We start from the raw sequence: 26,401 nt of genomic DNA, 5'->3' as shown, positions 1-26,401 counted from the left end.
TTACTCAAATTTGCTCGCCATCACCAGTCCCATAAGTCCCAGCTGCAAGAAAAGTGGTTTGTTCAGTGAGTCAGGCGGGGGTGGGGGATGGCTTAAGGGCAGTTCTTCCACGCTGCTGACAGGAAACTACCAGTAGGATTACTTACACCTCGTTATAAATTTTAACGGCTGTGTACTCCAGATTCGCTGTAGATCTATCCTACATAAAGGACGGGGGTCTGTACAGTTAGGAAAAAGACAAATTACTTTCAATCACTTTTCTAGTAAATCTGAAACTTTCTATAAGTGGAAATTTCATTATATATATATATATATATATATATATATATATATATATATATATATATATATATATATACATATATATATGTATATATATGTATATATATATATATATATATATATATATATATATATATATATATATATATATATATATATATATATATTTGTGTGTGTATGTTTGTGTGTATTTAAGTAAATTAGATAAATGATACATAAAGGCACCGGAACATGGCACTTTATAAAAAGCATTCCAGTCTTTTGAACTGAATGGTCCACTAACAATGAAATCCATCTTGTCCTTTCCCAGGTGTGGTACCCTCTCCACTACGGACTAGTACCGGTTGTCTACGGCGGTGCCAGATACCAGGACTACCTCCCTCCACATTCCTACATAGATGCCACCGACTTGACGCCCCCTCAGTTGGCGAAGCTCCTCATTAAGTAAGTTTTTATGTTTCTGTCTTCAGGAGCAAGTAATAAGTATAGTAAGATTGGAGAGAAGAGTGTGGGTCATACCTATTTGTAATAGTCTATGGCCATTTAAGGCATTTAGGCTGTTTAGAATAAGGTAAATATAACTACAATACAGGGAGATATAGAAAGTGAATCAACTCTACACAGAAAACAAGTCGAAGGCCCACTTGCTTGTTGCATGATAAATACGGTCTTTGATATTATTATTATTATTATTATTATTATTATTATTAGTAGTAGTAGTAGTAGTAGTAGTAGTAGTAGTAGTAGTAGTAGCATTGTTATTATCGTTATCATTATTACTAGGCTACAATCCTAGTTAGAAAAGCAGGATGCTTTAAGCCCAAGGGCTCTAACGGGAAACTAGCACATTGAGAAAAGAAAATAAGGAAACAAATAAACTACAAGAAAAGTAATGAACAAATAAAATGAAATATTTTAAGATCAATGATAACATTAAATCAGACGTTTCATAAATAAACTAAAAAGAGACTTGCGTCAGCCTTTTCAACATTAAAAAAACATTTGCTGCAAGTTTGAACTTTGGAATTTACAAATGATTAGATTTAAAAATTGACAGAAAGTTTAATATTTAAAAATTGTTCTTTATCGGCAACTAATCAAATTCAGTAAATGAAATTGTTCCCCTTTATTTCTTAGACGATTTTTTTTTTTTTTTTAATTTCAGCGTTGAAGATATTGTATTGTAAAATTATAATGCACAAGTTTCAGTTAAATTTATATTTTTCCTGTTTTTTTTAATAGTTTTAGATTGTATTTAGCTAGTCTATAAAAATGAAGTTTAATCTTCTAAAATAGGCTAGCCTACCGATTTCAACATTTATTTATTTCGTAGTTTATATATATATATATATATATATATATATATACATATATATATATATAATATATATACATAAATATAAATAAATATAATATATATATATATATATATATATATATATATATATATATATATATATATATATATATATATATATATATGTGTGTGTGTGTGTGTGTGTGTGTGTGTGTGTGTGTTTATAGAGAGAGAGAGAAAGATAGATGGATAGATGTTTGGAAAACATGACTCAATTTGCATTTGTTTTGGGTGATTTTAGTGCTATAGTAGGTAAAAAAAAAATAGAAAGGCGAATCAGCAGTAGGTAAATTTAGAGTAGGCACAAGAAATGACATAGGAGACATGCTTGTAAAATTTATTGGGAGAAACGATCTTGAAATTATAAACACCTTTTTTTCATTAAAAGGAACATGGAAAATGGGCATAGAGAAACCCAAATGGAGAAACGAAAAACGAAATAGATTTTATTCTCGGTGGAAAAGTTAATTTAGTTAAATATGTATCTGTTGAACGAGTTAAAGTCAAACAAAATAGGTACTCCCAGCTGCATGAAGAAATGGAAGCAAGTAAAGAAGAAATAAATAGTAATCAAGCAAAAATTGCATTGGAATCAGCACAAGAGATAGGTTTAAAAGTTCCCAAATAAGATCAAGGAAAGGTATCAGAAAAGACCAAAAACCTAACAAAGAAAAGATTGGAAATGAGGGTAAAATCCACTAGAGATGAAATAGAATTAGGAGATCTATCCAAAACAATAAACAAAATAAAAATCCAAGATATTCATAAACACAGAAAGTTGGAGCCTTACTAAAACCTTAGAACATTAGCGAGTCACAACTCTAAGATTAAGGGAAAGAATAATGACGGAAATAACATTAAGAGACAAAGAGCAACAGGGATACGAGAGCAATCTAAAGTAGAGAATAATCTAACGACATGTAAGAAAAAGAAATAGACAAGGGAAAGACATATTATCAGACAGACAGATAATAGATGGACATTACGAATAAGAAAATGGGTCCCTAGAGATTGCAAACAAAGCGGGGGAAGAAAGAGAAGACGGTGGATTGACGAGTTAGGAAAATTTTCTAGTATAGACTGGAATGAAGAACATAAACAGACGAGAGTGGAAGGTCATGTCTGAAGGACTTTGTCTTGCAGTGAACTAGCAACGGCTGATGATGATAATGATATATGTCTGTATGCTATTCCAATATTATTATTATTATTATTATTATTATTATTATTATTATTATTAAGCTACAACCCTAGTTGGAAAAGCAGGATGCTATAAGCCAAGGAGCCCCAACAGGGAAAATAGGCCAGTGAGGAAAGCAAACAAGGGAAAAGATATTTCAAGAGCAGTAACAACATTAAAATAAATATTTCCTATAAATACTTTAACAAAACAAGAGGAAGAGAAATTAGGTAGACTAGTGTGCCCGAGTGTACCCTCAAGCAAGAGAACTCTAACCCAAGACAGTGGAAGACCATGGTACAGAGGCTATGACACTACCCAAGACGAGAGAACAATGGTTTGATTTTGGAGTGTCCTTCTCCTAGAAGAGCTGCTTACCAAAGCTAAAGAGTCGTGCATGCAATATGTGTATACAAATAACTGACTTAACCACCCTCTACAAACTCACACTATCTCACTCTTCACAGACTGGGCTCGAGTCCCGACCTGTACAACAGGTACCACCTTTGGCGGAAGTACTGGCGGGTGTTGGTGCCTCCCCCGATGTGCGAGCTGTGCCGACGCCTCCACTTCGACCGAGCGCCGTCATCCGTGAAAAACCCTCAGAGGTGGTGGAAGGAAGTCAACAATTGCACCACCCGCTACTCCTTCCAGGAATATCCGAGGCAGGATCTCAGGTTAATGGTGACCAAAGTCGACGCCGGGATCAAGGTTTTCCGCAGGCTGGTGGCGTCGTTCTTTTGAGTAACACAGACAAGAAGAAGAAGAAGAAGAATAAGACTATAAACGTCGTAATCCATAGGATATTTATGGTCGTAAGGAACCAGGAACTTACTGTATAAAATAAGTAATCCTTGGCAAAATATGAGCCCTTAAAGAGAAGGTATGTAGAGAAAGGATTAATATAAACCCAAAAGTGAGCGTGTGAAGAAAATGCAAAAGTCGCCCTGGTTTCTGGTAAAGACAGTATAAAAAAAGCGTCTGAAAAGAATTGCGTTGTCTTTCTTCAGTGTTTGGAAGAAGAGGAAAAAGTTAAACAAATACAAAGCGTCCAGAGGCTATAAAGTATTGACATTTTCATTGTAAGATAATAAAAATTTATGAGATGTTTCCTTTCATTCTTTTATAATACCCTGAGCTCGACCCTATGTGAAAATATAAAACAATAAAAGCCGTAAAATGCCCAAAGACAGATTGAAAGGTATACAATATCTCTAGGTTTATTTGAATTATGATGCATTATTATAAAACTCAGAGCTACTGTGGAAATGAAGATAAAAGATTTGCCAAGCATAAAGACAATATGAAACGATTACATTGTAAACTAAAGATAATTAATTCGCTATTAATCGATTCGTTTGAAGTTCGTTATACAGATAACCCTCTTGGAAAATTAATGTGAAGCTAAATCTATTAAGTATCTGCAGCTTCTTTCCAGATGTTTTCTTCGAAGTTAGGTTTTTAACCTCAAAGCTCCTGCGCATATTTACTTTAACTTATCTGTATTCATTGCAACGTCGCAATCTCAGAAAGTAGAAAAATTTTCGAGGAAGTAATGGAAATTACAAGGTAGAGCATGCTAAGTATTCCATTATTGATAGTGATGTCAAAAGAAAAGCCAGGAATGACTGGAGAGAATATTTAGACAGGAAAGCAGATAAGGCTGACGAAGCTATAAATTCAGGAAGTGGCCATGGTGTAAGAATTGCTCACAGAATTACTAATGAAATCTCAACTGGGGTAAAGAACAAGAAGCATATAGCCATCAAAAAGAGAGCTGGATCTGTTATAGCAACAGAAGATGAAGAAAGACGACGTTGAATGGAACACTTTGGTGAGGTTATGAATAGGAGATATGAAGCGAATAATTAGATTGATATACCTGAAGCTGATGAAGACCTTGATGTACCCATGAATGAATTCAGTGTGTTTGAAGTCGAACCTATTCTAAAAAAACTAGAGATGAAAAGCCCCTGGATACGATGGAATAACTGCTCAGATGATACTGGCCGAAAATGAAGTGACTCCCAGACTACTCACAAGATTATTTTGTAGAATGTGACATGAAGAGGCAAAGCCTGATGAATGGGAGTTAGGAGTGTTGGTGAAAATAGCAAAAAAAAAAAAAAAAGACCTGATTGATTGCACTAATTGCAGAGGCATAACACTTACGTCAATTATTATGAAAATATATATTATGCTTATTCTAAATAGAGACTAAGAGAGGAAGATTGATGAAAAGCTGAGAGATGAACAAGCAGGATTTAGAAAAGGTAGAAAATGCAATGACCAAATTTTTATTTTGAGACGGACAACAATGCGTAGAATATAGAAATCTACTTTTGATGGTATCTGTGGTCTATGAAAAAGCCTTTAATAGTGTGCACCGGCCAATTTTGTGGCGAGTCCTACGTTATTATGGATTTCCTCTTAAATAAATAAATTTGATTAAATCTGTTCATGAGCATAGCAAGTGAAAAGTTAATGTTAATGAAGCAGAGGAATACTCCAAGGAAATGTGCTGTCACCTATGTTGTTTGTCCTCCTCATGGATTTTGCAATTCATAGAATAGTCGGAGATGGTGGAGAAGGATTGGACTGGATTAATGATAGGAAATTAGCAGACTTAGAATATGCAGATGATGCTGTCTTTGTAAGCAGAACACCACAGGATTTGCAATGCTTGCTTGCCAGAATGCGTGAAATATCACGAGGTTGGGCTGAAGATGAATAGAAGAAAGACAGAGATGATGAGAATGGAGTATGCAATGGAAGATGAAATATCATTGGAAGGCATAAAGGATTAATAAGGTAGAATCGTTTAACTATTTTTGAACTATGATATCCAATACATGGCCTTTAGAATTAGATTGAAAAAAAAAATCAGACAATGGCTAGGTTAAGTAAAATTTGGAAATCAAATCGCCTGGAATTGCATATAAAAATCAGACTATATATCAGTTTAGTGAGATCAGTGTTACTCTATGGACATGAGTCATGGTATGACGATGAAACAATCTTCAATAGATTTAGTAGATTTGAGAATAAAGCCCTCAGAAGGATATTTAGAGTTAAATGGCAGGACGGGATTATAAATGAAACTATAAGAGAGATTACTCGAGTACCATATGTGGATGAGATCATGATGAGGGGTAGATGGAGAGGGTTAGGGCATGCTCTTCGCACTCCCCAAGAGAAATTAGTTCACCAAACGTTCAGCTGCTCTCCACAAGGCACTAGAAGAGTTGGAAGACTCAGGCTTACATGGCTGAGGGCTATTAAGGGCGAAATAGGATATGATGAATGGATTAGTAGTGAAATAAAAGCTCAAGAAGGAGACGATTGATGAAATCTAACTGGCCCCCTTTGCGTCAATAGGTGTAGGCGGAGATGATGATGAAGTATTCGGGATCACTTCATTTTCAGCCATATATATATATATATATATATATATATATATATATATATATATATATATATATATATATATATATAAAGTATATATACCGAAGGTGGGGATAGTAAGTATACCAGATCCAAAACAATTGATGAACTAGTGGATGCTGTTGTTGGCCTTTTTACATTTGTTGATGAATCTGTTATTGTTGAATATGCATTAGTTATAATTTAAAATGCCAACAATCTCATCTAAATTTACATTTGAATTATCAAAATTAGTTTACCCTATGTTTCCCTTTGGCGCTGAATAGCTTCCATATAGCCGCAGCACTGGGCCCATGCCCTGAACTGTATGTATCTTCCGTATTCAAATGCCAAATGATTTTTCACTTACATGATGGGCTGGGGTCAGATGGTCTTGGCCTCTTCACTTTTTAAGCTACTATATATGGGATGGGCTGCGATCCCCAATGATGTTCGAGGAATTTATGTCACAACGGCATCTTTTCTTTTTGGTGGTACAACATCCGAGTTTTGAGGAAACTTATGCGCCGTTTATCTTAGCTGATCAAAGGAATAGCAGAAAAACGAACGTACTACACACACACACACACAATTACTTTACTTTTACTTACTTTAAGGAAAGTTTTCTGTCCCTGTCACACTGGGAACCCCAACACACTACAGGACCTACGAAATATGTTTGTCGTATAAATATTTTAATTATTGAGTATCACACAGCCCATTCCGCGTTAATTGTCAAATCCACATCAACGAAACACTTAGAAAACAAGAAAGTCTTCAGTTTCTTCTTGAAAGCCTTAATATCTTGTGTCTTTCGGATGTCTAGTGGAAGATTATTATAATCTTGGGACCGCACATTTGAAAGCTCTAGAGTCTAGAACCCACAGTACAGCAGACATACATCTTAGCTCCGATCATAATTGGAAATCGTCTGTAACTATTCTCGTGTCGACACGATTCTTTGGCTGCACGATGTGTAGCATTTACCTCAGATATTTTGGACGTTCTGTTCTGATAACTTGATGAGTCATTGCACATATCTTAAACCCTATTCTGGCTTTAATTGGTAAAAGAGTAATCCTTATGATGGGACATCTTTTATCAATATTGCTCCTCAGTTTATTATGTTTTGTAATTTCTTAAGTTGCACTTTAGGTGCATTGTAGTACGATGGAGAGGCAGAAACCGATCCTGGTAATAACTTTATTTACTTTGATGGCTGCTTTTCCGGTCCCATACAGCAGGAGAACCCCACTCTCTACAGGACTCCGCTGTCGTTTTACCTTGTTAATCACAAGTTGTCTTTATAGAATTTCCATTCAGATACTTCTTTACAAAAGCAAATATTTATCAGGTGATATCGAGATTATTACTACATTATATAGCACTGAGGGACAAATTAGTTAAGTGATACGCTTAGTTCACAAACCCACTAGGTTGTTATTGATTTTCAATTGGTTGTCATCGAAGTTTCTTAATTTTTTATTATTTCCCACAACCATAAACTCAGGAAATGGATGACAGGTAAACAACCATCATTAGATATAAATAAAACTGATGCCTTCTCCATCATGAGGCTCAATACTACACATTACTCTAGAAGTTTTATTCCAGCTGTGACCAAGCTGTGGAATGATCTTCCTAATCAGATAGTTGAATCGGTGGAACTTCAAAAGTTCAAACTTGCAGCGAATGTTTTCATGTTGTATAGGCTGACATAAGTATCTTTTTATAGTTTATTTATGATAAATCTATTTTAATGTTGTTACTGTTCTTAAAATATGTTATTTAAATTGTCAATTACTTCTCTTTTAGTTTATTTGTTTCCTTTCCTCACAGCGATTTTTCCCTGTTGGAGCCCTTGAGCTTAAAGCATCCTTCTTTCCAACTATGGTTATAGCTTAGCTAAAAATGATGATGATAATAATAATACTAATAATGATAATAATACTAATAATGATAATAATAATAATAATAATAATAATAATAATAATAATAATAATAATAATAATAATAATAATAATAATAATAATAATGATAATACTAATAATGATAAAGGTAATAAAAATAATTTATGGTGGTAGGAAAAAAAGAAACTTGAGAAACTCGGGTGATCTCCAAATAAATAACAACAACCTGGTTCAGTTATCTAGTAAGGAAATGGTTTAAAGTTTTTAGAGGCATCGTCAATATAATTTATGGAGAAGTGAAATGGTACGTCATCTGTAACTAGTTTAAACTTCACTTCATGTCTCAGTAGTACTTTTAGTAGACGTATGGTATAGATGAAAAAATGAAATTGGGCCTAGTACACTTCCTCGAGGTACCCCCCTCTTTAATGGTTCATATGAGTGAGAGTTTCCAATTTGTACACAGTAGTACTTTTAGATATTCGAAAGCTTCATCTTCAACACCGATGGAGCGTAAATCATTAAGTAACAGTTCATGCATAGCTGTATCAAAAGCAGCACTAAGATATTAAATATAAAGGTAACACATTTGTTTTCATCTATCATTACTAACAAATAATTTATAACAGCAAATACCTTTCTCTGTAGAATATAATTGGCTATATCCTGACTGGTTGTCTGGCAGTGCTTCGATTTTTTTTCTAAGTGGCTAACTAGTTGTTCAAGAATTACAAATTTTAGCACTTTTGAAATAAATGATAGATTCGAAATAGGTCTATAAGAACCTAATTCCTGATAATCTAGAGCACTTTTCAGAACCGGTGTAGCTATGGCCACTCTCAAATTCGGAAAGCTTAAATTCATGGGTACTTGTATATAATATTCTTGTAATTATGTCGGTAAGATTAAAAGTTTTCCACACCAGTTACTTCGCATATTGCCATCGGATCATTCGCACGCTGTTTTCTTTGCCCCCTTAATAATCCTGGTGATTTCATCCTTTGTTATAGTATTGAATCTCGTTAATCTTGTTTGTGTATCTTGTACAACACCAATCTGATATGGATTATCTATAAATGACCTAATGATATTATTATTACTTGCTAAGCTACAACAGGTGATGGAAAAGCAGGAAGCTATAAGCTCAGAGGCTCCAACAGTGAAAATAGCCCAGTGAGGAAATGAAACAAGGAAAAATTAAATATTTTAAGAACAGTAACATTAGAATAAATATTTACTCTACAAACTATAAAAACTTTAATATAACAAGAGGAAGAGCAATAAGATAGAATAGTGTGCCCGAGAACTCTAACCCAAGACAGTGGAAGACCATGGTACTGAGGCTATGACACTACCCAAGAATATAGAACAATGTTTCGAATTTGGAGTGTGCTTCTAGATGAGCTGCTTACCAAGAGAAAAGTGGCCACTGAACAATTACGGTGCAGTATTTAACCTCTTGAGCGAAGAAGAAATGTCTGGTAATCTCAGTGATGTCAGGTGTATGAGGACAGGAAAATATGTAAAGAATGGCTAAACTATTCGGTGTATGTGTAGGCAAAGGGAAAATTAACTGTTACCTGAGATCAGGATCCAACGTAGTACTGTCTAAGTGTCTGGCCAGTCAAAGAACCCCATAACTCTCTAGCGGTAGTATCTCAATGGGTGGCTGGTGCCCTGGTCAACCTATTTACTTTCAAAGTATTTTAGAAGACTATTACCCAACCGGCATTTTTTTTCTCATTTATATTTCCCATTACACCATTTAGGAGACGATATAAGTTCTTATTCGTCATCCATCTAAAGATTGAAATCTCCACAGATGGCCAATTTAACTTTTGCTATATTAATCATCTCAATGAGCATACTGAACCACTCAAAAACGATATTTGCATTTGTTCTCGGTGGTTTGTAAACTATCACGATAGAGTTTATTTTATTTTGTGTGTAAAGTTTATTTCCATATATTCAAAATTTGTTACACCAACTCTTTTTTATCATTTTGAAATATGAATAGTTATTGAGAACGAAAAGCCCAACCTCCCCCCCCCCCCCCCCAACTAACTTGCCCTCTCTGAATATGAAGAATGTATGTGTATTGGGAGTAATTTCAGCTATCTTAACGTTGTCAAAGCCATTTAGCCAAGTTTCAAATATCGCAAATATGTCGAAACATTTCTCATTTATCAATTATGTTATTCAAATTGTTTTATTACCAACAAATTAGATATTTACACAGCCGCGATCTATGACGTACTTTCTATCCACGATCCTTATTTTTCTGCTAGTCTCGTCAATTCCATAAGGCTTTGCATTTTTTTTTAATTCACTATATGATCATCTGAATTTTTTCAACTTAGTAAAATTTATATATTTTACCACTTGGGAGTCATCCTTGGTGTTATGGTTCACTGCACATTTTCCATACACCTTATCATGTCTTGAACTTGGTCTTTTTCAAAATGTTCATACCTTTGACAGTAGAAGCAGGTGATCGCGAGAGTACCTACCACGTTTAAGTACCCCATCGCAACATAACTTAGTCAACATTATCATGAGTAGCCCTCAGAACTTCAGGCTGAAGTGGTTAGGGCTACTCGCTACACTTTTCTTGAATAACAGACTTCTCTTTTCTTCTAAATTTTGAATATAATCCAAACGACGATTCCTATTCCTAGGTAGTATGTTGGTCAGGGCACCAGCCACCCGTTGTGACACTACCGCTAGAGAATTATTGCGAACTTTGACTTATCAGAAATATCTACATTGCCACATTGCATCCCTCTCTCTGGTTATGGCTCGTTTTTCCTTTGCATACACAGAATAGTCTGGGATATTTTTTCCCCATTCTCCGCTATCCTCATACACCTGACAACACCGAGATTACCTAACAATTCTTCTTCGCTCAAGGGGTTAACTACTGCACTGTAATTGTTCAGTGGCTACTTTCCTCTTGGAAAGGGTAGAAGAGACTCTCTAGCTATGGCAAGCAGCTCTTCTAGGAGGAGACTCCAAAATCAAATCTTTGTTCTCCAGTTTTAGGTAGTGCCATGGCCCCTGTATCATGGTCTTCCACTGTCTTGGGGTAAAGTTCTCTTGCTTGAGGTTACACTCGGACACACTATTATATCTTATTTATTTTCCTCTTGTTTTTAATCTATAATATATATGAAAGATTTATTTTGATGTTGCTACTGTTCTTAATATAGTTTATTTTAATTGTTCAATACTTCTCGTGTCCCCACTGGGCCTTTTTTTTCTTGATGGAGCCCTTGGGCTTATAGCATCCTGCTTTTCCAACTAGGGTTCTACGCTAATAATAATAATAATAATAATAATAATAATAATAATTATCAAAGCATTAACTACATCGTCTTTATCACTGAATACATTTGGTATTATTTTTGGATTTGGTTTTCCATTTGTTCTCGTTTCTTTTTCGGCAACTATGGTTAGAATCTTAATTACTGCTTCGCATATAATCACGTCATTAGTGAACTGTACAATATTTGGAATTAATCTCGTATTAAGAATTGGTATACCTTCGAGAGCTTTTTTCAACCTAATTTTTCATGTCAGTGATTTTAGTTGATACTAGTCTTGAATTGGTTGCTGGTAGATTTCCCCCCTTAACTTTTTAGCATGTTTCTTTTTTTTCTCCCTCGTTCGAGGCGTAAGATTGCAATTAGGTATTACCTACGTACAAGAATTAGAATGATCAGAAGTGCAAATGTAATTGATTAGATTTTAGATCATATCATTTTAGACTTAAACATACTAATACGATTACATTTGAATTATGCATACAGTTTAAATGATTTTCTTTTAAATTCTAAAATACGACTACAAAACTGAGTGAATTTCTTTTAATCCAAATGTAAAATGGCTAGCCCTAGATTAAAGCAACCAAAGTTTTCTCGGGAAAACTGTTTTGATTTTACCAAGGGCTCTAATATTTATTGTTGCATTACTGCAGTGAGTGAGCTAATTTGATAGAAATTTGCAACATTTGCTGCCCATATTTTCCCTCTATATACTATTTTCCCGTTGAATGGTGTGACTGCCAAAGACTCCAGTCTTTGACTGTTTCAGCAAGTTCTATGTAGACTATGTGTGAGTTATAAAACTTTTAAAAAGTTTATTAATTGTATCTGACTAGAAAATTTCTCAATCATACGAAAAATTAATTGCAACCGTAAGCGAGGCCTATTTATTAATTCATGGAAAGGATCTTAGATGAAAAACAAATACATTTGGTATTGCAAAGTATTGTTTGATAACCTGAAATACACGTTAAAGGTTTCAGTTACTGCGGAAACTATTATAAACGAATAGGTGGACACATTTTCAAGGTCAAATGACTCTGTTCAGCAAAAAGTACTTGTTTCCTTACTTCTGGGACGATTCCAATAACGTACACAAAACTTAGTTTTCTTTGGGAAACACAAATAAAAATTGAATTTACAAAGTATAAGGTAATAGAATATACCGAATATATTTAAATTAGTTTGATTAGAAGATAACATACCTTATATATTTTGATATTTGATACCTTTTATAACACTTACATGACACTGAATGAGTAGAAGATCTGGGAGGGAGGGTGGCGCGAGGTGTTTTTCCTGCAATATTTACCTTGGGGGAGAGGTCAGCTGAGGTCATATAAGCGTCCCCAGGTTGGTCACTGAATTAAAGTCACCTTTATTATATTCAATCTACCGATAGACGGCCATAAAGGCAACCGAGGTCATTTAGAATCGCGACAGAGTGTCAGTATAACGCGAAAACTTGAGGTAAACTCCGAGCACCATGTAAACAATCGGTTCCTTCTTCCTGTCTCGTCCAGAGGCGAGGTCGTTATTTCGCCAACAGTCGCATAGTATGGCCGAGGCATTACCATTGATTTATATTTGTATTTATGACATGGATGGATTGTCGTCCGTGAGTTTTTAAAATCAATTAATCGAACAGCAAAGTATGAGGAAGTATTCCACTTCGCATGAACCAGGCCTTTCTTTGGAGGTTATAAGTGTAGCTTTCGTCCGCATTGATTTCTAATGTTATTTCATACCCTAGTGTTAACCACAAGCTATTTAATGATGCTTTATTACTAGATTAATTCTCGCTAATGGTAGGATTAGGAAAGCGTAGGCTAGACAACTTGTCCTGGGCTATATGTCAGCTGATTGTGTGGTTGTCTCGCCCAACCGTACAGTAGTGTTTTACCCTATAGTACTCAATAACTTTGTTTAAAGGTTACTGAAAACATTAGAAGCCTTTGTATATCAGCGGCCAGTTCCTCACATGTTCATTAAAAATTGACATCTAACCTAAACTTTTCCCCCTAACCTAACCAACAAGCCGTGTCCTTACCTAACGGGCCCTGCGACTCCTTTTACACTGCCGTGTTCTAAGTTAGACGTGATGATACATACAGGTGGCCGCTATCATGCATACACCCCAAACGCTATTTAGGATTAGTGTAGGAGTGGTAATTGCTGCTTGTATTTATCTCTAGCCAGGTGGTAATGATGGTTTTTTTGACATGTAGTTTTAAACATTTGATAGAAAATGCAATGTAGGACCATCATGTATATACCATGCTTGGAAGTGATTAACCTGTTCCTGGCGCTATTGAATGTCGAGCCATTTTGTTTAAAGCAACCTAACTTATGGATTCCGTCTTCCCTCACTGTGTGTAATGGGAGCAAAGTTTCATAACCAAATCAGACTTACGATACTGTTGGACATAGTTAAGTTATTCATTTTACATCTGTATATCTTTAACCAGAAATATGGTAAACTAATACTGATATGGTTTGGACAATCTTTGTTTGTTTCAATCACACGAGGCCATGTGGTTTGATTGATTGTTGTGATATAGATTGAAATTGCTTTATAAATTCTTTTACCTTAAAAGAGGGTTTGCATAGGAATTAGATAATGTTAAATAATAATAATGATGATATTTCTATTCCCCAAAATTTACAATGGGTGTTATAGCGTATACATAGCTTCAGTTGTTCAATGGAATTAAAGTACTCTATAACCAGAAAACTAGTTCATACACAAGTTATTGATATACATAACGAAAAGTTCCCCACTTAATGAAAATGACACTGTCGCGGCAGCAAAATGTGAGGGTTGCCTTTATGGTTTGTTTATGATTATGTTTGTGTCTTTTCCTTAATTTTATGTACCTTAGCCATTTATGGAAATTTACTTTCATTACAAAATACGGTAAATATATTTTCTAGCCAAGTTCATGAACCATATATTTTTCCTACTCGCTATTTTGTGTTTTATGCATTTCTGACCATGATTATTGGGGCTAACTACCCGTTCATGAGTTTTTGGATTCCCTTATATAAAATCACTTATGGGGGACCTCAGTTGGAAACAGGTTCTTTCTGGGTGGGGAAATGCCAAAAAACTAGTGATTTGCAGCAATAACAATGGTCAGATATGCAAACTAAATACAAGATAACCAGTTGGTAAAATATATGGTTCATGTAAATGGCTTAAAATCAAATTATCATATAATTATCAAGGGTTCACTTCACGTCCATATACTGGTTTTTGTTCCGCCGTGCGGTCGTTTCACTCGCGGAATGAGAAAACGGGAAGTTCCGTATGTACTGGCAAGTGGTAATGTTAAGCTGCGCTCGCAATCCCCGGGTCTCATACTATTGGGGTTATTTTTTACTTTCACAGGGGTAACAATATCTATACACTGAACGGAGAACGTTTCCATCCTAATTAATTGCCGCCATAGATGAAATTACACTAAATTTCAAAATAGATTGTACTTCTCTAAAGTTCCCTCTTGGAGATGTCTTTATGTGATGATGGTTTAACTCAAACTGAAGGGAAGGGTGGAAAAATGGCTGTTATAGAATAGCATCCGGGAAGTTGTGCATAAATATTTGAAAGCTTGTTATTGCGGCTAATAACTCCCCATCAGTCTCTCAAATGTAAACAAATAATGGAGTTAGAGTGAGAAATACCTCGCATTTTAATTGACCGATATGGAAGTAAAAAGAAGACTCTCTCTTCCTTGTATAACTCTTTGTTTAGTCAAAAGGATGACTGATGAGTCACCTGGAACACAGGAGATACAAACATAAGTAATAGAATATACAAACATAAGTAATAGAATAAACTGAGGTAATGACATATCCATCTATCTCCTTTCCCTAGGGGAAAGTTTTAAAGGGTACGAATAAAACTTGACGGGCTGGAAATAGCAACTTGTGAATGTTCTGCAATAGGCCTGGTTGCCAAAATATGAAAACATCAATATTTTTGGGAGCACTTGAACAGTTCACATAGCCTGATTAAAACTCATACATTTGATTGAAAGGCCATTCATCAATGGCACTTAATATAGAACCTCGTCTCTCATCTGGGGGTTTATTATTGACCCACCAAAGACCCTGGGCTTAAAGTGAACAGTCACACTAATCCTTAAAATGTTGTCTTATAGGCACCGTTTCCCTAACGCCTGGTTTGTTATGAGGCATAAAACGCCTCAGGGATAATGATAACTTAGTAACTGTTGGAGCAGTTGTGGACTGGTGAGGACAGACCCGATGGAGTGATGACTGGTTCCTATTGATCCGGTAACTGCATAGGAGTTGTAGCTGTCGGCCCTGGGGTTTTGAGCTGTGGAGTCGATGGCTCTGTATATGGGACTTCAATTGGAGATGGTGCAGCTTCTGGCTCAGGTTGACCTTCTGCAAGTTCAGTCATGGTAGGTGTGGTGCTCGTGGGCTGGTTGAAGTTGGTTCTGGGGGGTGTGCGAAGTATGGGATCAATCCGATCAGGAGGAGGCTGGGATGGTCGGAATCTCCTAAGATGTTGGCGATTTCTGAGTGTCACTCTACCAGATCCATCGACCCGAATAGCATACTGATGGAACTGGCGGACCTCGATAACCACTCCAGTGCGGTCCCAGTATCTAGGGTGATTGCTGACCAGGTTCTGTAAGTACACATGATCCCTGACTTTCAATGGTGGCAGTTGTGTGGTCTGTAAGGACCACTTCTCACATTCTTGTGAGTGGCGCTTTGCTAAGGCCACTTCCCTGTACTTCATTGTTTCTTGCCATGTGTTGTGGGGGCAATATCTACCTAAGTGGATGGGAATGGGGTCTCTGATGGTTCTGCCAAATAGGACCCTTGCTGGCGAGGTCTTCGTTTCCGGGATTACCTAGTTCTGCTAAATAAGCATCGCTCTCTGGAATATGTCAATGTTGAGGAATCCAGCTGGTCCTGTGTTGTCAGTGGGCATCCTCTTGACGGTTTTCACTGCAACCTTGGCTCTGCAGTTAGCATGGGGATTGGCGACAGAGGTGAGACGATGATGTACACCCCAAGATGACAGGAATTCTTTAGTCTTGCCAGATGTGAATTGGGGTCCTCCATCTGAAGTTATCTCTTCTGGGATTCTAAATGTGACAAATGATTCGCGAAAGTACTTTATCAGACCATCTGTTCCTGAATGAGATCTGAATACCATGGGCCAATTAGAGTATCTGTCCACCAGGACCAGGTATTCTGTGTTGTTGTGAAGGAAGTAGTCACAACAAACCTGGAATGGGTAATCCGGCAGACTGATGTTACTTGGTGGTTGCATTGCATTTGATTTGGCGATCCTATGACACTGGGCACATTCTTCCCTTACTCTGCTAATGTCCGTTGAGATACCTGGCCAGAAGACAGAGTTTGCAGCCCGTTGACACATTGCGTTTACTCCCTGGTGGGCAGCATGTAGGGAGGCCAAGATGCTTCTCCTTAGGGAAGTGGGTATGACGATTCTGTGTCCCATCAGGATGTCACCATCAAGACAAGAGAGGCTTTGTGCGTTGCGATGTAAGCTACGAAGGGCTGGTGGGAGGTCCTGGCACCTCGACGGCATACCATTTTGCAGAATGTCTTCAAGTTCGGATAAGATTTCATCTGAAGACGTCACCTCCCTGACTATTTCCCAAGTGACCACGTTGGAGATAAGAGTGTAGTGTGAGGAATGCCTCAGCATGTTCCGGGTTGTCTTCTGCCAGGTCCACAACATCCATGGCATCAAGGACAGTAGGTTGAGAAGAAGGTAAACTGTCCTGGCAGGTTTCCTCTTCCGTTGTTATGTGTGGATATCGTGACAGCATCCGGTCCTTTTTTTTATTCTTCAAACCGGAGACATGCACTAAAGTGAACCGGTATGCTAATGTTTTCTCTTTCAGGTTGAGAAGTCTTCTGTTACTGGCTTCAGTGAGAGAGCGGTCATTAAGAATCCTGAGAAGTGGTTTGTGGTCCGTGGCTATAATGAGGTCGGAGCAACCAAGGACGTAGTGTCTCGTTTGGTGAAGAGCATACGCCACTGCAAGAGCCTCTCCTTCAATGGGGGCATAATGACTCTCGGCTGGAGTTGTAAATCTACTCCCTACCAAACAAAGTTTCCAACCATCAGGGCAGTATGACGGGCTCTTGGACGTGCACAGACAATATTTCTGCCTCAAATGGAATCCAACCCCATCCACAGACCAGTCGATTTGCAGACATGTAGTATGGGAAGGATCAAATAGTCTGACGCCTTCCCTCATTTCTGACACAATGCTTCCTTCGACTGTTCAAACAGCTTATTATTAAGTTCCTCAGTCCAGGTGAACTTTGTTGATGGTTTGAGGAGGTGTCTGAAAGGTTTCATTTGTTTGGCCATTGTGAACGCATATGCTCCTTGGTTAACCAGTCCAAACCGTGCTCTTGCCCCAAATATAGCCTTTGGTGTTGGGAAATTCAGAACAGAGTTCAAGAATTTCGAGCTTGGTTTGACATTTGTGGCTGTCACCGTGAGACCGGCAAACTCCACCGAATCCTGGCAAACTGAAATTTTCTTGGGTTAAGGGTGATGCCATTTCGTGCACAGAGATCAAGCCATTCACAGGTTGGGAAGAAAGATGCCTCAATTGACTTTGCCCACATACCAGTATCATCAACACATTTCACTTTGGGAAATCTGCAATGATTCTGTCAAATCTATGAGTGTATGCATCACCACTGGTGTGACCTTGCACCGGAATCTACCCCATGGGGTGATGAAGGCGGTGATGTGTCTGTCCTCTTCACGGATTGTTACCGAGTGATATCCGTTCCATGCATCTGTGATAGACTTTGTTCCGTAACTGACATACAAACCACGTTATTTAATAGGGGTTATTACTTTCGGCGTAGCTGAAATGACGAGCCATTAGAATTTTAACGAGGGTTTATTACCCCACCGCTAGTTAGCGGGGTTTAGGGAGGGTAGCTTGCTAACCCCCCCCCCCTCACACACACCTGTGGTAGTCGGACGTGCCCGCTCACACCCTCGCCTCTCTGACAGCCATTGATGCATTTTTGCTTTCTCTTGTACAGGTGTGTTTGTGAAGTTGGCTTCTGCTATCATGCGCAAAGTGTCCTGAATTACCCGATCACCCATGTGATACGTTTATGTCGGCGGTCGAGACGGACCCTCACACCCTTTGTCCTTATTGTAGGGGCCAGCGGTGTGATAGAACTAATAAGTGTGGGAGAGGTTTTCTCGGCGACGGAAGAAGTCCAAGCGGGATATTTCTCCTTCGAAGGTTTCTTTGAAAGGAGAAATTCCCAAGGACTCTTCTTCCTTTGCCCAAACTTCCTCCAAAGCTCCCGCTCGATCGGTTACTTCCGAGAGACGGTCGAGGGGTAGCGTAAGCCATAGTTCTATTTCCCGACCTCGGGGTTCGGGAGAGGGCGTTGCCTCCCATAGCGAGGCAGCTCCTCCTCCTTCCCCGGGGGAGGATTTAAATATTAATGTAAGCACTAATGATTTGTTTCAGCTTTGGTCTTCCTTGGGGCTCGAGGGTTCACTCTCCAAGGAAGCCTTGTTTGACATGATCCGGTTGGGTGCCGCTGTCAAACAATCGCCGACTTTGGCAGAGGTTAATCCTCCATCTATCGTCGACGTTGTGGTGGCAGAGGCTTCCTATGCGGTATCTCCGACTTCTGCAACTGATCAACCTGCTGTAGCTGAATGTTTAGTTTCTCCCTCTGCTCAACCTTCGAGGGAGGAACTAAGTCCAACAGTCTCTCCTGCCGGTGAGTCTCCCCCTCGGGGGAGTTCACTCACAGAGACTCCTCTTCAAAGGACTGCTGACGGTCAGCTCGCTGACCCAACGGCCCCCAGAGGGCGCATACAGCGTAAAGCTCGCCTTCCTCTTCGCCGGAGATTCCTTCCTTCACCTCACAAGGGTGTGAGGAGGTGCCTCTTCGGTTCATCTTCATCGCCGCAGAGGAGCCTCGTCATCGATCCCCGACTGTTCCTGCTACAACCCTGGACCTCTCTGGGGATCGTTCGCGATCCCCTTTGGTGGAAGGTCGTCTTTACAAAGGACACGTCGACCTTCCACCCGTCAGACCTGCTGACCTGCCGTCGCCATTCCTGGCTGCTGATGCGCTGTGGGCAAGCGCTCACCGTTGGCTGATATTCTTGCTAAAGCGCGCCAACTCTCCCCTGATCCCCAGCGCGCCACTGCGCGCCTTCAACCTTCTGCGCGCCAGCGCTCGCCAACGTGCCAGTGCTCTCCGCGCCAACGATCTCCTGCGCGCCCACAATCCTCCGATCTGGGCTCAGTAGGGAAGTTGAATGCTTCCCCTGCTCGTCAGCGCTCGCTAACGCGCCGTCGTTCTTCACCTGCTCGCCATCTCTTGCCAGCACGCATTCGCGCGCAGTCACCCACTCGCGCCTACGAGGATGCGCGCCCACGCCCATCTCCCTAGCCTGATGTGCGCACACATGCGCACCCGCGCGCAAGAGATATCTCTCCTGCGCGCGCGCCCAACGGTATCATCGCCCGCACGGGCTCTTCATTCTGTTCCTGCGCGCCCGCGCGAACATTCACCGGCGCGCGCACGAGCGTGCAATCTACCTTCTGCGCACCCTCTGCTGTCTCCGGCACGCGCTTCTACGCGCCATCGCTCGCCCGCGCACACCTTTGCCATCGCCCTCGCGCTCGCGCGTGCCAACAGTGTCCTGCGCGCAAATCTGGGTATTCCCCAGCGCGATCGCCAATACCATCCCACGCGCGGCAAGGTCGCCATCGCCACATACCCCCGCCCCGCAAGCGCAGAACAGCGTGCTCGCCGGCAGGGGGGAAGGTTCCAGAAAGGTCCAGGGACATTCTTCTCCATCATCATCTTCTTTCCAGGCGAACCCCCCCTTTGGTAACTCCTCCCAGGGATTGGTCGATCCCTTTCCCTCCAGAGGGAGTATCTGACAGCGCAGCCAGCAGCCTTGGTTTGGGGCACTGGTCAGAGCGGTCGTGCAGGTGTTTAAGCCTGTTCTCTTTGGCCTGGGCCACAAATCCTTGGCAGCTTCTACTCCCCTGAAGAGGAAAAGAGGAGTTTCAAACGTGGTAACTTCTCCGAGGGCAAAGCTGACTCCTCGGAAGTCTTTGAGGCTGGCCTCCTCACCACCCCAGACTTTTTCTCCCTCCCCTTCAGACGAAGACTTCCCGTCCTCAGGGGAGTCACGTGAGGTGAGGCGTTCCCCCATCGCACCAATGAGGGAAACCCCACCTCGCGCTGAAAAGTCTTCTCGGGTAGGAGTGGAGAAGAACCTGCCCCCATCGTTGTTTGAGTCTTGCATCCCTCCCAGGAGGGAGTCGAAGGAAGATGGTACCAAAGTCTTCATCAAGACTTAGACCGGAGCCAGCCAGTCATTCGGAGAACGTCCGCGAGTCCCCCCAAGAAGAGCCTTTGGGGACAGGAGACTTTGCTGCTAGTCCTTCAGGAGGAGAGCTACAGGAGTCGGAACATGCGTTCTGGCAGGTTATGACCCTTATGAGGACTATCAGTGGGTTTGCTGACCCAGAGATTCCTCCTCTTGAGGGCAAAGACACGGTCTTGGACCTAGTCTTTGGGACTCAAAAACCCTCGAAGGCCTGGTCTCAAGGGGTCAAGAGTGCCAGGGACAAGATCGAAGTCCAGCTCTCCGAGCTTGCCTCCTCCAGCCGTTCCAGCGCCGGCAACAAGCTCCTCCCACCTCATCGTGTACAACAGAGGATGTACTTCGACATCGTAGAGGAGACTTGTTTGGCTCTTCCCCTCCACCATTCGTTGGAAGAGCTTACCAGGGGAGTCCCTCTTGAGAGACTCTCCAACCGGCAGGTCTCATTCTCGGCGACTGAGATCCTTAGCCCAGAGAAGGTGGCGAAGTGTGCCATGCAGGCCACTTCGTGACTGGATATCTGGCTAGGGACCTTAGGTATCCTGATACGTTCGGAGGATTTATCCAAAGAACGTACCAGGAAGGCTATGGAGACCTTTTTACTCTCAGGCACTCGCACGATCAAGTTTCTAGTCCACCAAGTCTCGAACTTGTGGGCTAACACCATCTGGAAACGTCGGGATGCGGTGTCTGAGAGGTTCCATCAAAAGGTCCCCAACACCGAGATCAGCAGGCTCAGACATTCTTCCATGATGGGAACAAACTTGTTTGAGCCTAGGGATGTGGAGCAGGCCGCTGAGAGGTGGAGGAAGTCCCACCAAGACTCCCTCCTACATAGGGCTCTGACATCTAAGCCCTATAAACCTCCAGCACCCCAGCAGTCACGCCCTACCAAGACCACGAAACCGGCAGCGGCAGCGAAGACGACGGTGTCTAAGCCCTTTCCTGTCAAGGATAAGAAAGGCAAGAAGTTCTCCAGGGGAGGGAAGAATCCTAGAGGGAGCGGCCGAGGTCGCAAACGCTAGGAGTGGCAGTCCCCCTGCATGTCCACCAGTGGGGGGATGCCTACAAAGTTGCGCGAACAGGTGGCATCAACTCGGGGCCGATTCCTGGACGATTTCCGTAATCAGTCAGGGATATCGCGTCCCGTTCACAATATCTCTACCTCCCCTGACAGCAAATCCAGTGTCGTTGAGCTCCCTTGCCATGGGATCAGCAAGGGGGCAAGCCCTTCGGGCAGAAGTCCAGACCATGTTGAAGAAGGGCGCTCTCCAAGGGGTCCTCGACGGGTCTCCAGGCTTCTTCAGTCGACTCTTTCTTGTAAAGAAGGCGTCTGGAGGCTGGAGACCAGTCATCGACCTCTCAGCTCTGAATAAGTTTGTCAAGCAAACTCCGTTCAGCATGGAGACCGCAGACACGGTCAGACTTGCAGCGAGACCGCAAGACTTCATGTGTACACTGGATCTGAAGGACGCGTACTTCCAGGTCCCAGTCCATCCGTCTTCAAGGAAATACTTAAGATTCAGCCTAGACAACAAGGTTTACCAGTTCAAGGTCCTGTGTTTCCGTCTCTCCACAGCACCACAGGTTTTCACCAGTGTTCACCCTAATATCGTCGTGGGCACACAGGATCGGCATCCGTCTCCTCCGTTATCTGGACGACTGGCTGATCCTAGCAGACTCTGAGTCATCCCTTCTTCAACACTGAGACAAACTTCCGGGACTTTGCCAGGATCTGGGGATCATGGTAAATATCGAGAAGTCCTCTCTGCTTCCCACTCAAAGACTGGTATATCTAGGCATGATCATAGGCACCAATCTCCACAAAGCCTTCCCATCAGACGACAGGATAGCAAGGCTGAGGAGGGTCGCAAGCCCTTTCCTCAGACGAGAAGAACGTCCAGCCCAATTGTGGTTACGTCTCCTCTGGCACCTCTCATCTTTGGCTCGTCTAGTTCCCAACGGTCGCCTCAGGATGAGATCTCTCCAGTGGCGACTCGAGTCCCGGTGGAATCAGGGTTACGATTCCCCGGACGTCATTATCCCTATGGGACCTGCGGAACGGACGGACCTCCAGTGGTGGGTGACAGACGAGAACCTACGAAGAGGAGTGGATCTTCTCGTCCTCCCCCCGGATTTAATGCTGTTTTCGGACGCCTCAAAGAAAGGGTGGGGGGCCCATGTTCTGCACCACAGGACCTCAGGCCGGTGGTCAGAATCAGAAAAGTGCCTCCATATAAATTTTTTAGAGATGAAGGCCATCTTCCTGGCCCTACAACAGTTCCAACAATACCTGGGGGGTCACTCTGTGGTGGTGATGAGCGACAACACCACATTAGTGGCTTACATCAGCAAGCAAGGAGGTACCTTTTCGAAGCAGCTATCCCATCTCGCTGTAGAGATACTGAGATGGACCGAAGTCCACTCGATTCCACTATCGGCACGTTTCATTCCAGGTAAGAGGAATGTGCTCGACGACAGTCTGAGCAGAGCGTCTCAGATAGTGAGTAAAGTGGTCTTTGGATCATCTAGTAGCCAACAAAGTCCTGACTTTGTGGTGTTCCCCGACTTTGGATCTGTTCCCGACAGCGTTAAACTTCAAGCTTCCGCTGTACTGCTCCCCAGTCCCGGATCCCTAGGCACTCTGGCAAGATGCCTTCCAACAACGGTGGGACAACATTGACGTGTACGCCTTTCCCCCGTTCTGTCTGATGAGGGTGCTCAACAAGACCAGAATATCGGTCAATCTTTCAATGACCCTCATAGCTCCACTATGGCATCACGCGGAATGGTTTCCGGACCTTCTGCAACTCCTAGCTGAACTTCCGAGAGAACTCCCTCCGCGACTCGAGCTACTCAGACAACCACATGCCAACATCTTCCACAAAGCGGTAGCTTCGCTACGACTTCACGCCTGGAGACTATCCAGCATCTCCTCATTGAGAGAGGATTTTGGCAACAAGTTGCGATTAGGATGTCTGGACCTCTGCAAAAGTCATCCGCATCTGTCTACTAGGTAAAGTGGAAAGTCTTCTGTGGTTGGTGTCGTGGAAGGGGTATCTCTCCACTCGATGCCACTATTCCAGCAATAGCGGAGTTCCTCGTGTATTTGCGGGAAGAAATGCGCCTCTCAGTCTCGGTGGTGAAAGGCTATCGCTCAGCCTTAAGTCTAGCCTTCAGGCTCAAATGAATGGACATTTCTTCCTCGCTGGAACTTTCCCTACTTATACGAAGTTATGAACTTACCTGCCCTCAGTCGGAAGTGAGACCTCCTCCATGGAACGTGGTTCGAGTTCTCAGGTCTCTTAAGAGACCTCCCTATGAACCATTACGCCAGGCTTCAGATCGCCACCTAACTTGGAAGACGGTGTTCCTACTAGCTTTGGCCTCGGCCAAGTGAGTCGGTGAACTTCATGGTCTCTCATATGACATCGCCCAATCAAGGGGATGGGGGGAGGTAACGTTCAAATTCGTCCCTGAGTTTATTGCTAAGACTCAGAATTCGGGGGGTGCTGGACCCTCGCTTCGACTCCTTCCAGATTTCGAGTCTTCATTCTGTAACAGATGACCCAGACCATCTCCTACTGTGCCCAGTAAGGAGTCTGAGGCTATATCTCAAAAGAACGGCTGCAGTCTGTCCCCAGGTGCAGGCATTGTTTGTGAGCACTGTGAGGACTAAGAGGAGGGTCACCAAGAACACCATCTCGGCATGGATTCGTAGGGTGATCCATCTGTCCCTGAATCCAGACCCTCCTCCGTCACGTCGCCCTAGAGCACATGATGTCAGGGGCGTAGCTACGTCCCTGGCCTTCAAGAGAAATTTCTCAGTGACGCAGGTTCTTCAAGCTGGGGTGTGGAAGCGTCAGACGACCTTCACAGCCCACTACCTGCAAGACGTGACCCACAGGAGGCTCGATACGTTTTCTATCAGCCCTGTGGTGGCTGCACAACAGCTGGTTTAAAACCTCAGGCTCCTTAATGGACAAGTAGCAGAAGGTTGAGGGAATTGTTACCCAGTCTTAGTCTGCATGAATGAAAAGGTTTGTCTGGCCCTTATTCTTTTTTTCATCTTCCCCTCTCTTGGGGAAAGCAGCATCCTGGGTTCTCTGCATAGCTGACCTCAAACCACTGCAGGTAAACCATGTTTCCTTGTGTTCCTAGCATTAAGCTACTACTGTCACGTCCCCATATCCTGACGAGGTGGTATTGGGAGAGTCCTAGTCTAAGTTTCCATATAAAGGACTACAGATCAACTTCCTAGGACGAGTCACACTTTATACCTTCACACACAGCTTACGTAGGCCGCAGCCCTTTTGTAGCAAGGTTTTAGCAAGATGCAGGGACTCCTTATTGTTGAGTGCTGACACACTCAAATACTGAGTCCCCGGACAAAGCCAAGAACTATACTGGCTGGGACTTTCCACCCTTCCTACTGGGTGAGTCACCCCTATTAAATAGCGTGGTTTGTATGTCAGTTACGGAACAAATGACAAATTCATAGATAATTTGTGTTTTTCCTGGGCGCAAGCAGGGAGGTTTTTCTTCACGGAACTCCACGTGCACCTGCTCGCCAGCGCGCATCTGCGCTCCCTTCCTGATGTGCGCATACACGCCATCGTTCGTCCACGCGCCCATGATCTTCGGATCTGGGCGCAGGCAAGGAGTTATTCCTTCGTCTCCTCGCCGACGATCTCTCATACGTCTGGCCGCACATTTCTCCTGGCCACGCAACTGTGCTCCTACGATCTCCTGGTTCCTGCCTTGTCACGCAGTTCAAGAAGTTCCTACGCTAGCGCACAGTCGCTCACAGGTTCTTCTGGACTCGCAGCGCCTCCACTTCACCGCGCCGCCCAGGAGATACCTAAGTTAGTGCACAGGCGCTCACAGGCATCCCTGGGCTCTCCTTACGCCCCAGCGATTTCCTACGCGCCCGCGCGATTCGTCGCCTGCGCGCAAGCGTTTTTCAACGCCAATGCTTCAATCGTCGTAGGTTTCCTACGCGCCCACGCGTTAACTCTCCTGTACGAGAGCGGTCGCTATGCACCACCGCTCGCCATCGCTTGCCAACGCTCCATCGCTTGCCAACGCGCCAACGCTTGCCCACGCGCCATCGCTCGCCGAACGCGCCATCCCTCGCCAACGCGCCATTGGTCTCCCGACCTTCAGCGCTCGTCCTTTTAACCGCGCTCGCCCTCACCTGTGCGCCCACGCGCACTTTCGCCTGCGCGCCCTCGCACCCACGCGCCTTCACGCCCGCGCGCGAACCAACGATTTGCCATTGCCCGAGCGCCAGGGTGATTTCGACCGCTATTCCCGTCGGGTTATCGCAACACGGGTAACCTGGCGAGTCTTCTGGGGCGCGTACTTCCAGTTCACGGTCTTCTCCCCGTAAACGCAGAGCATGGCACATACAGAGAGGTCTGGGCAACATTCTTCTCCTTCCTTTCAGGCAGGCCCCATCATCTCTACTCCTCAGGATCGTTCGATTCCCTTTCCCCTAGCGGGAGT

General features: G+C 42.4%; 1 protein-coding gene across 2 annotated transcripts in view; it reads left to right on the top strand.

Moving 5' to 3' along the window:
* LOC137648736 (protein abrupt-like) overlaps positions 1 to 26,401 on the top strand; it is a 322,135-nt gene that overhangs the window by 253,790 nt on the left and 41,944 nt on the right. For both annotated transcript variants that reach the window (XM_068381806.1, XM_068381805.1), the window contains exon 5: positions 593 to 726. In XM_068381806.1, coding sequence (XP_068237907.1) covers positions 593 to 726 — 134 coding nt within the window. The remainder of the gene's footprint in view (positions 1 to 592; positions 727 to 26,401) is intronic.

This window comes from Palaemon carinicauda, chromosome 10, assembly GCF_036898095.1.
Source record: "Palaemon carinicauda isolate YSFRI2023 chromosome 10, ASM3689809v2, whole genome shotgun sequence".
NCBI classification, from domain to species: Eukaryota; Metazoa; Arthropoda; class Malacostraca; order Decapoda; family Palaemonidae; genus Palaemon; species Palaemon carinicauda.
The sequence above is the reverse complement of the archived record's forward strand: the minus strand, read 5'-3'. Positions and strand labels throughout refer to the sequence as shown.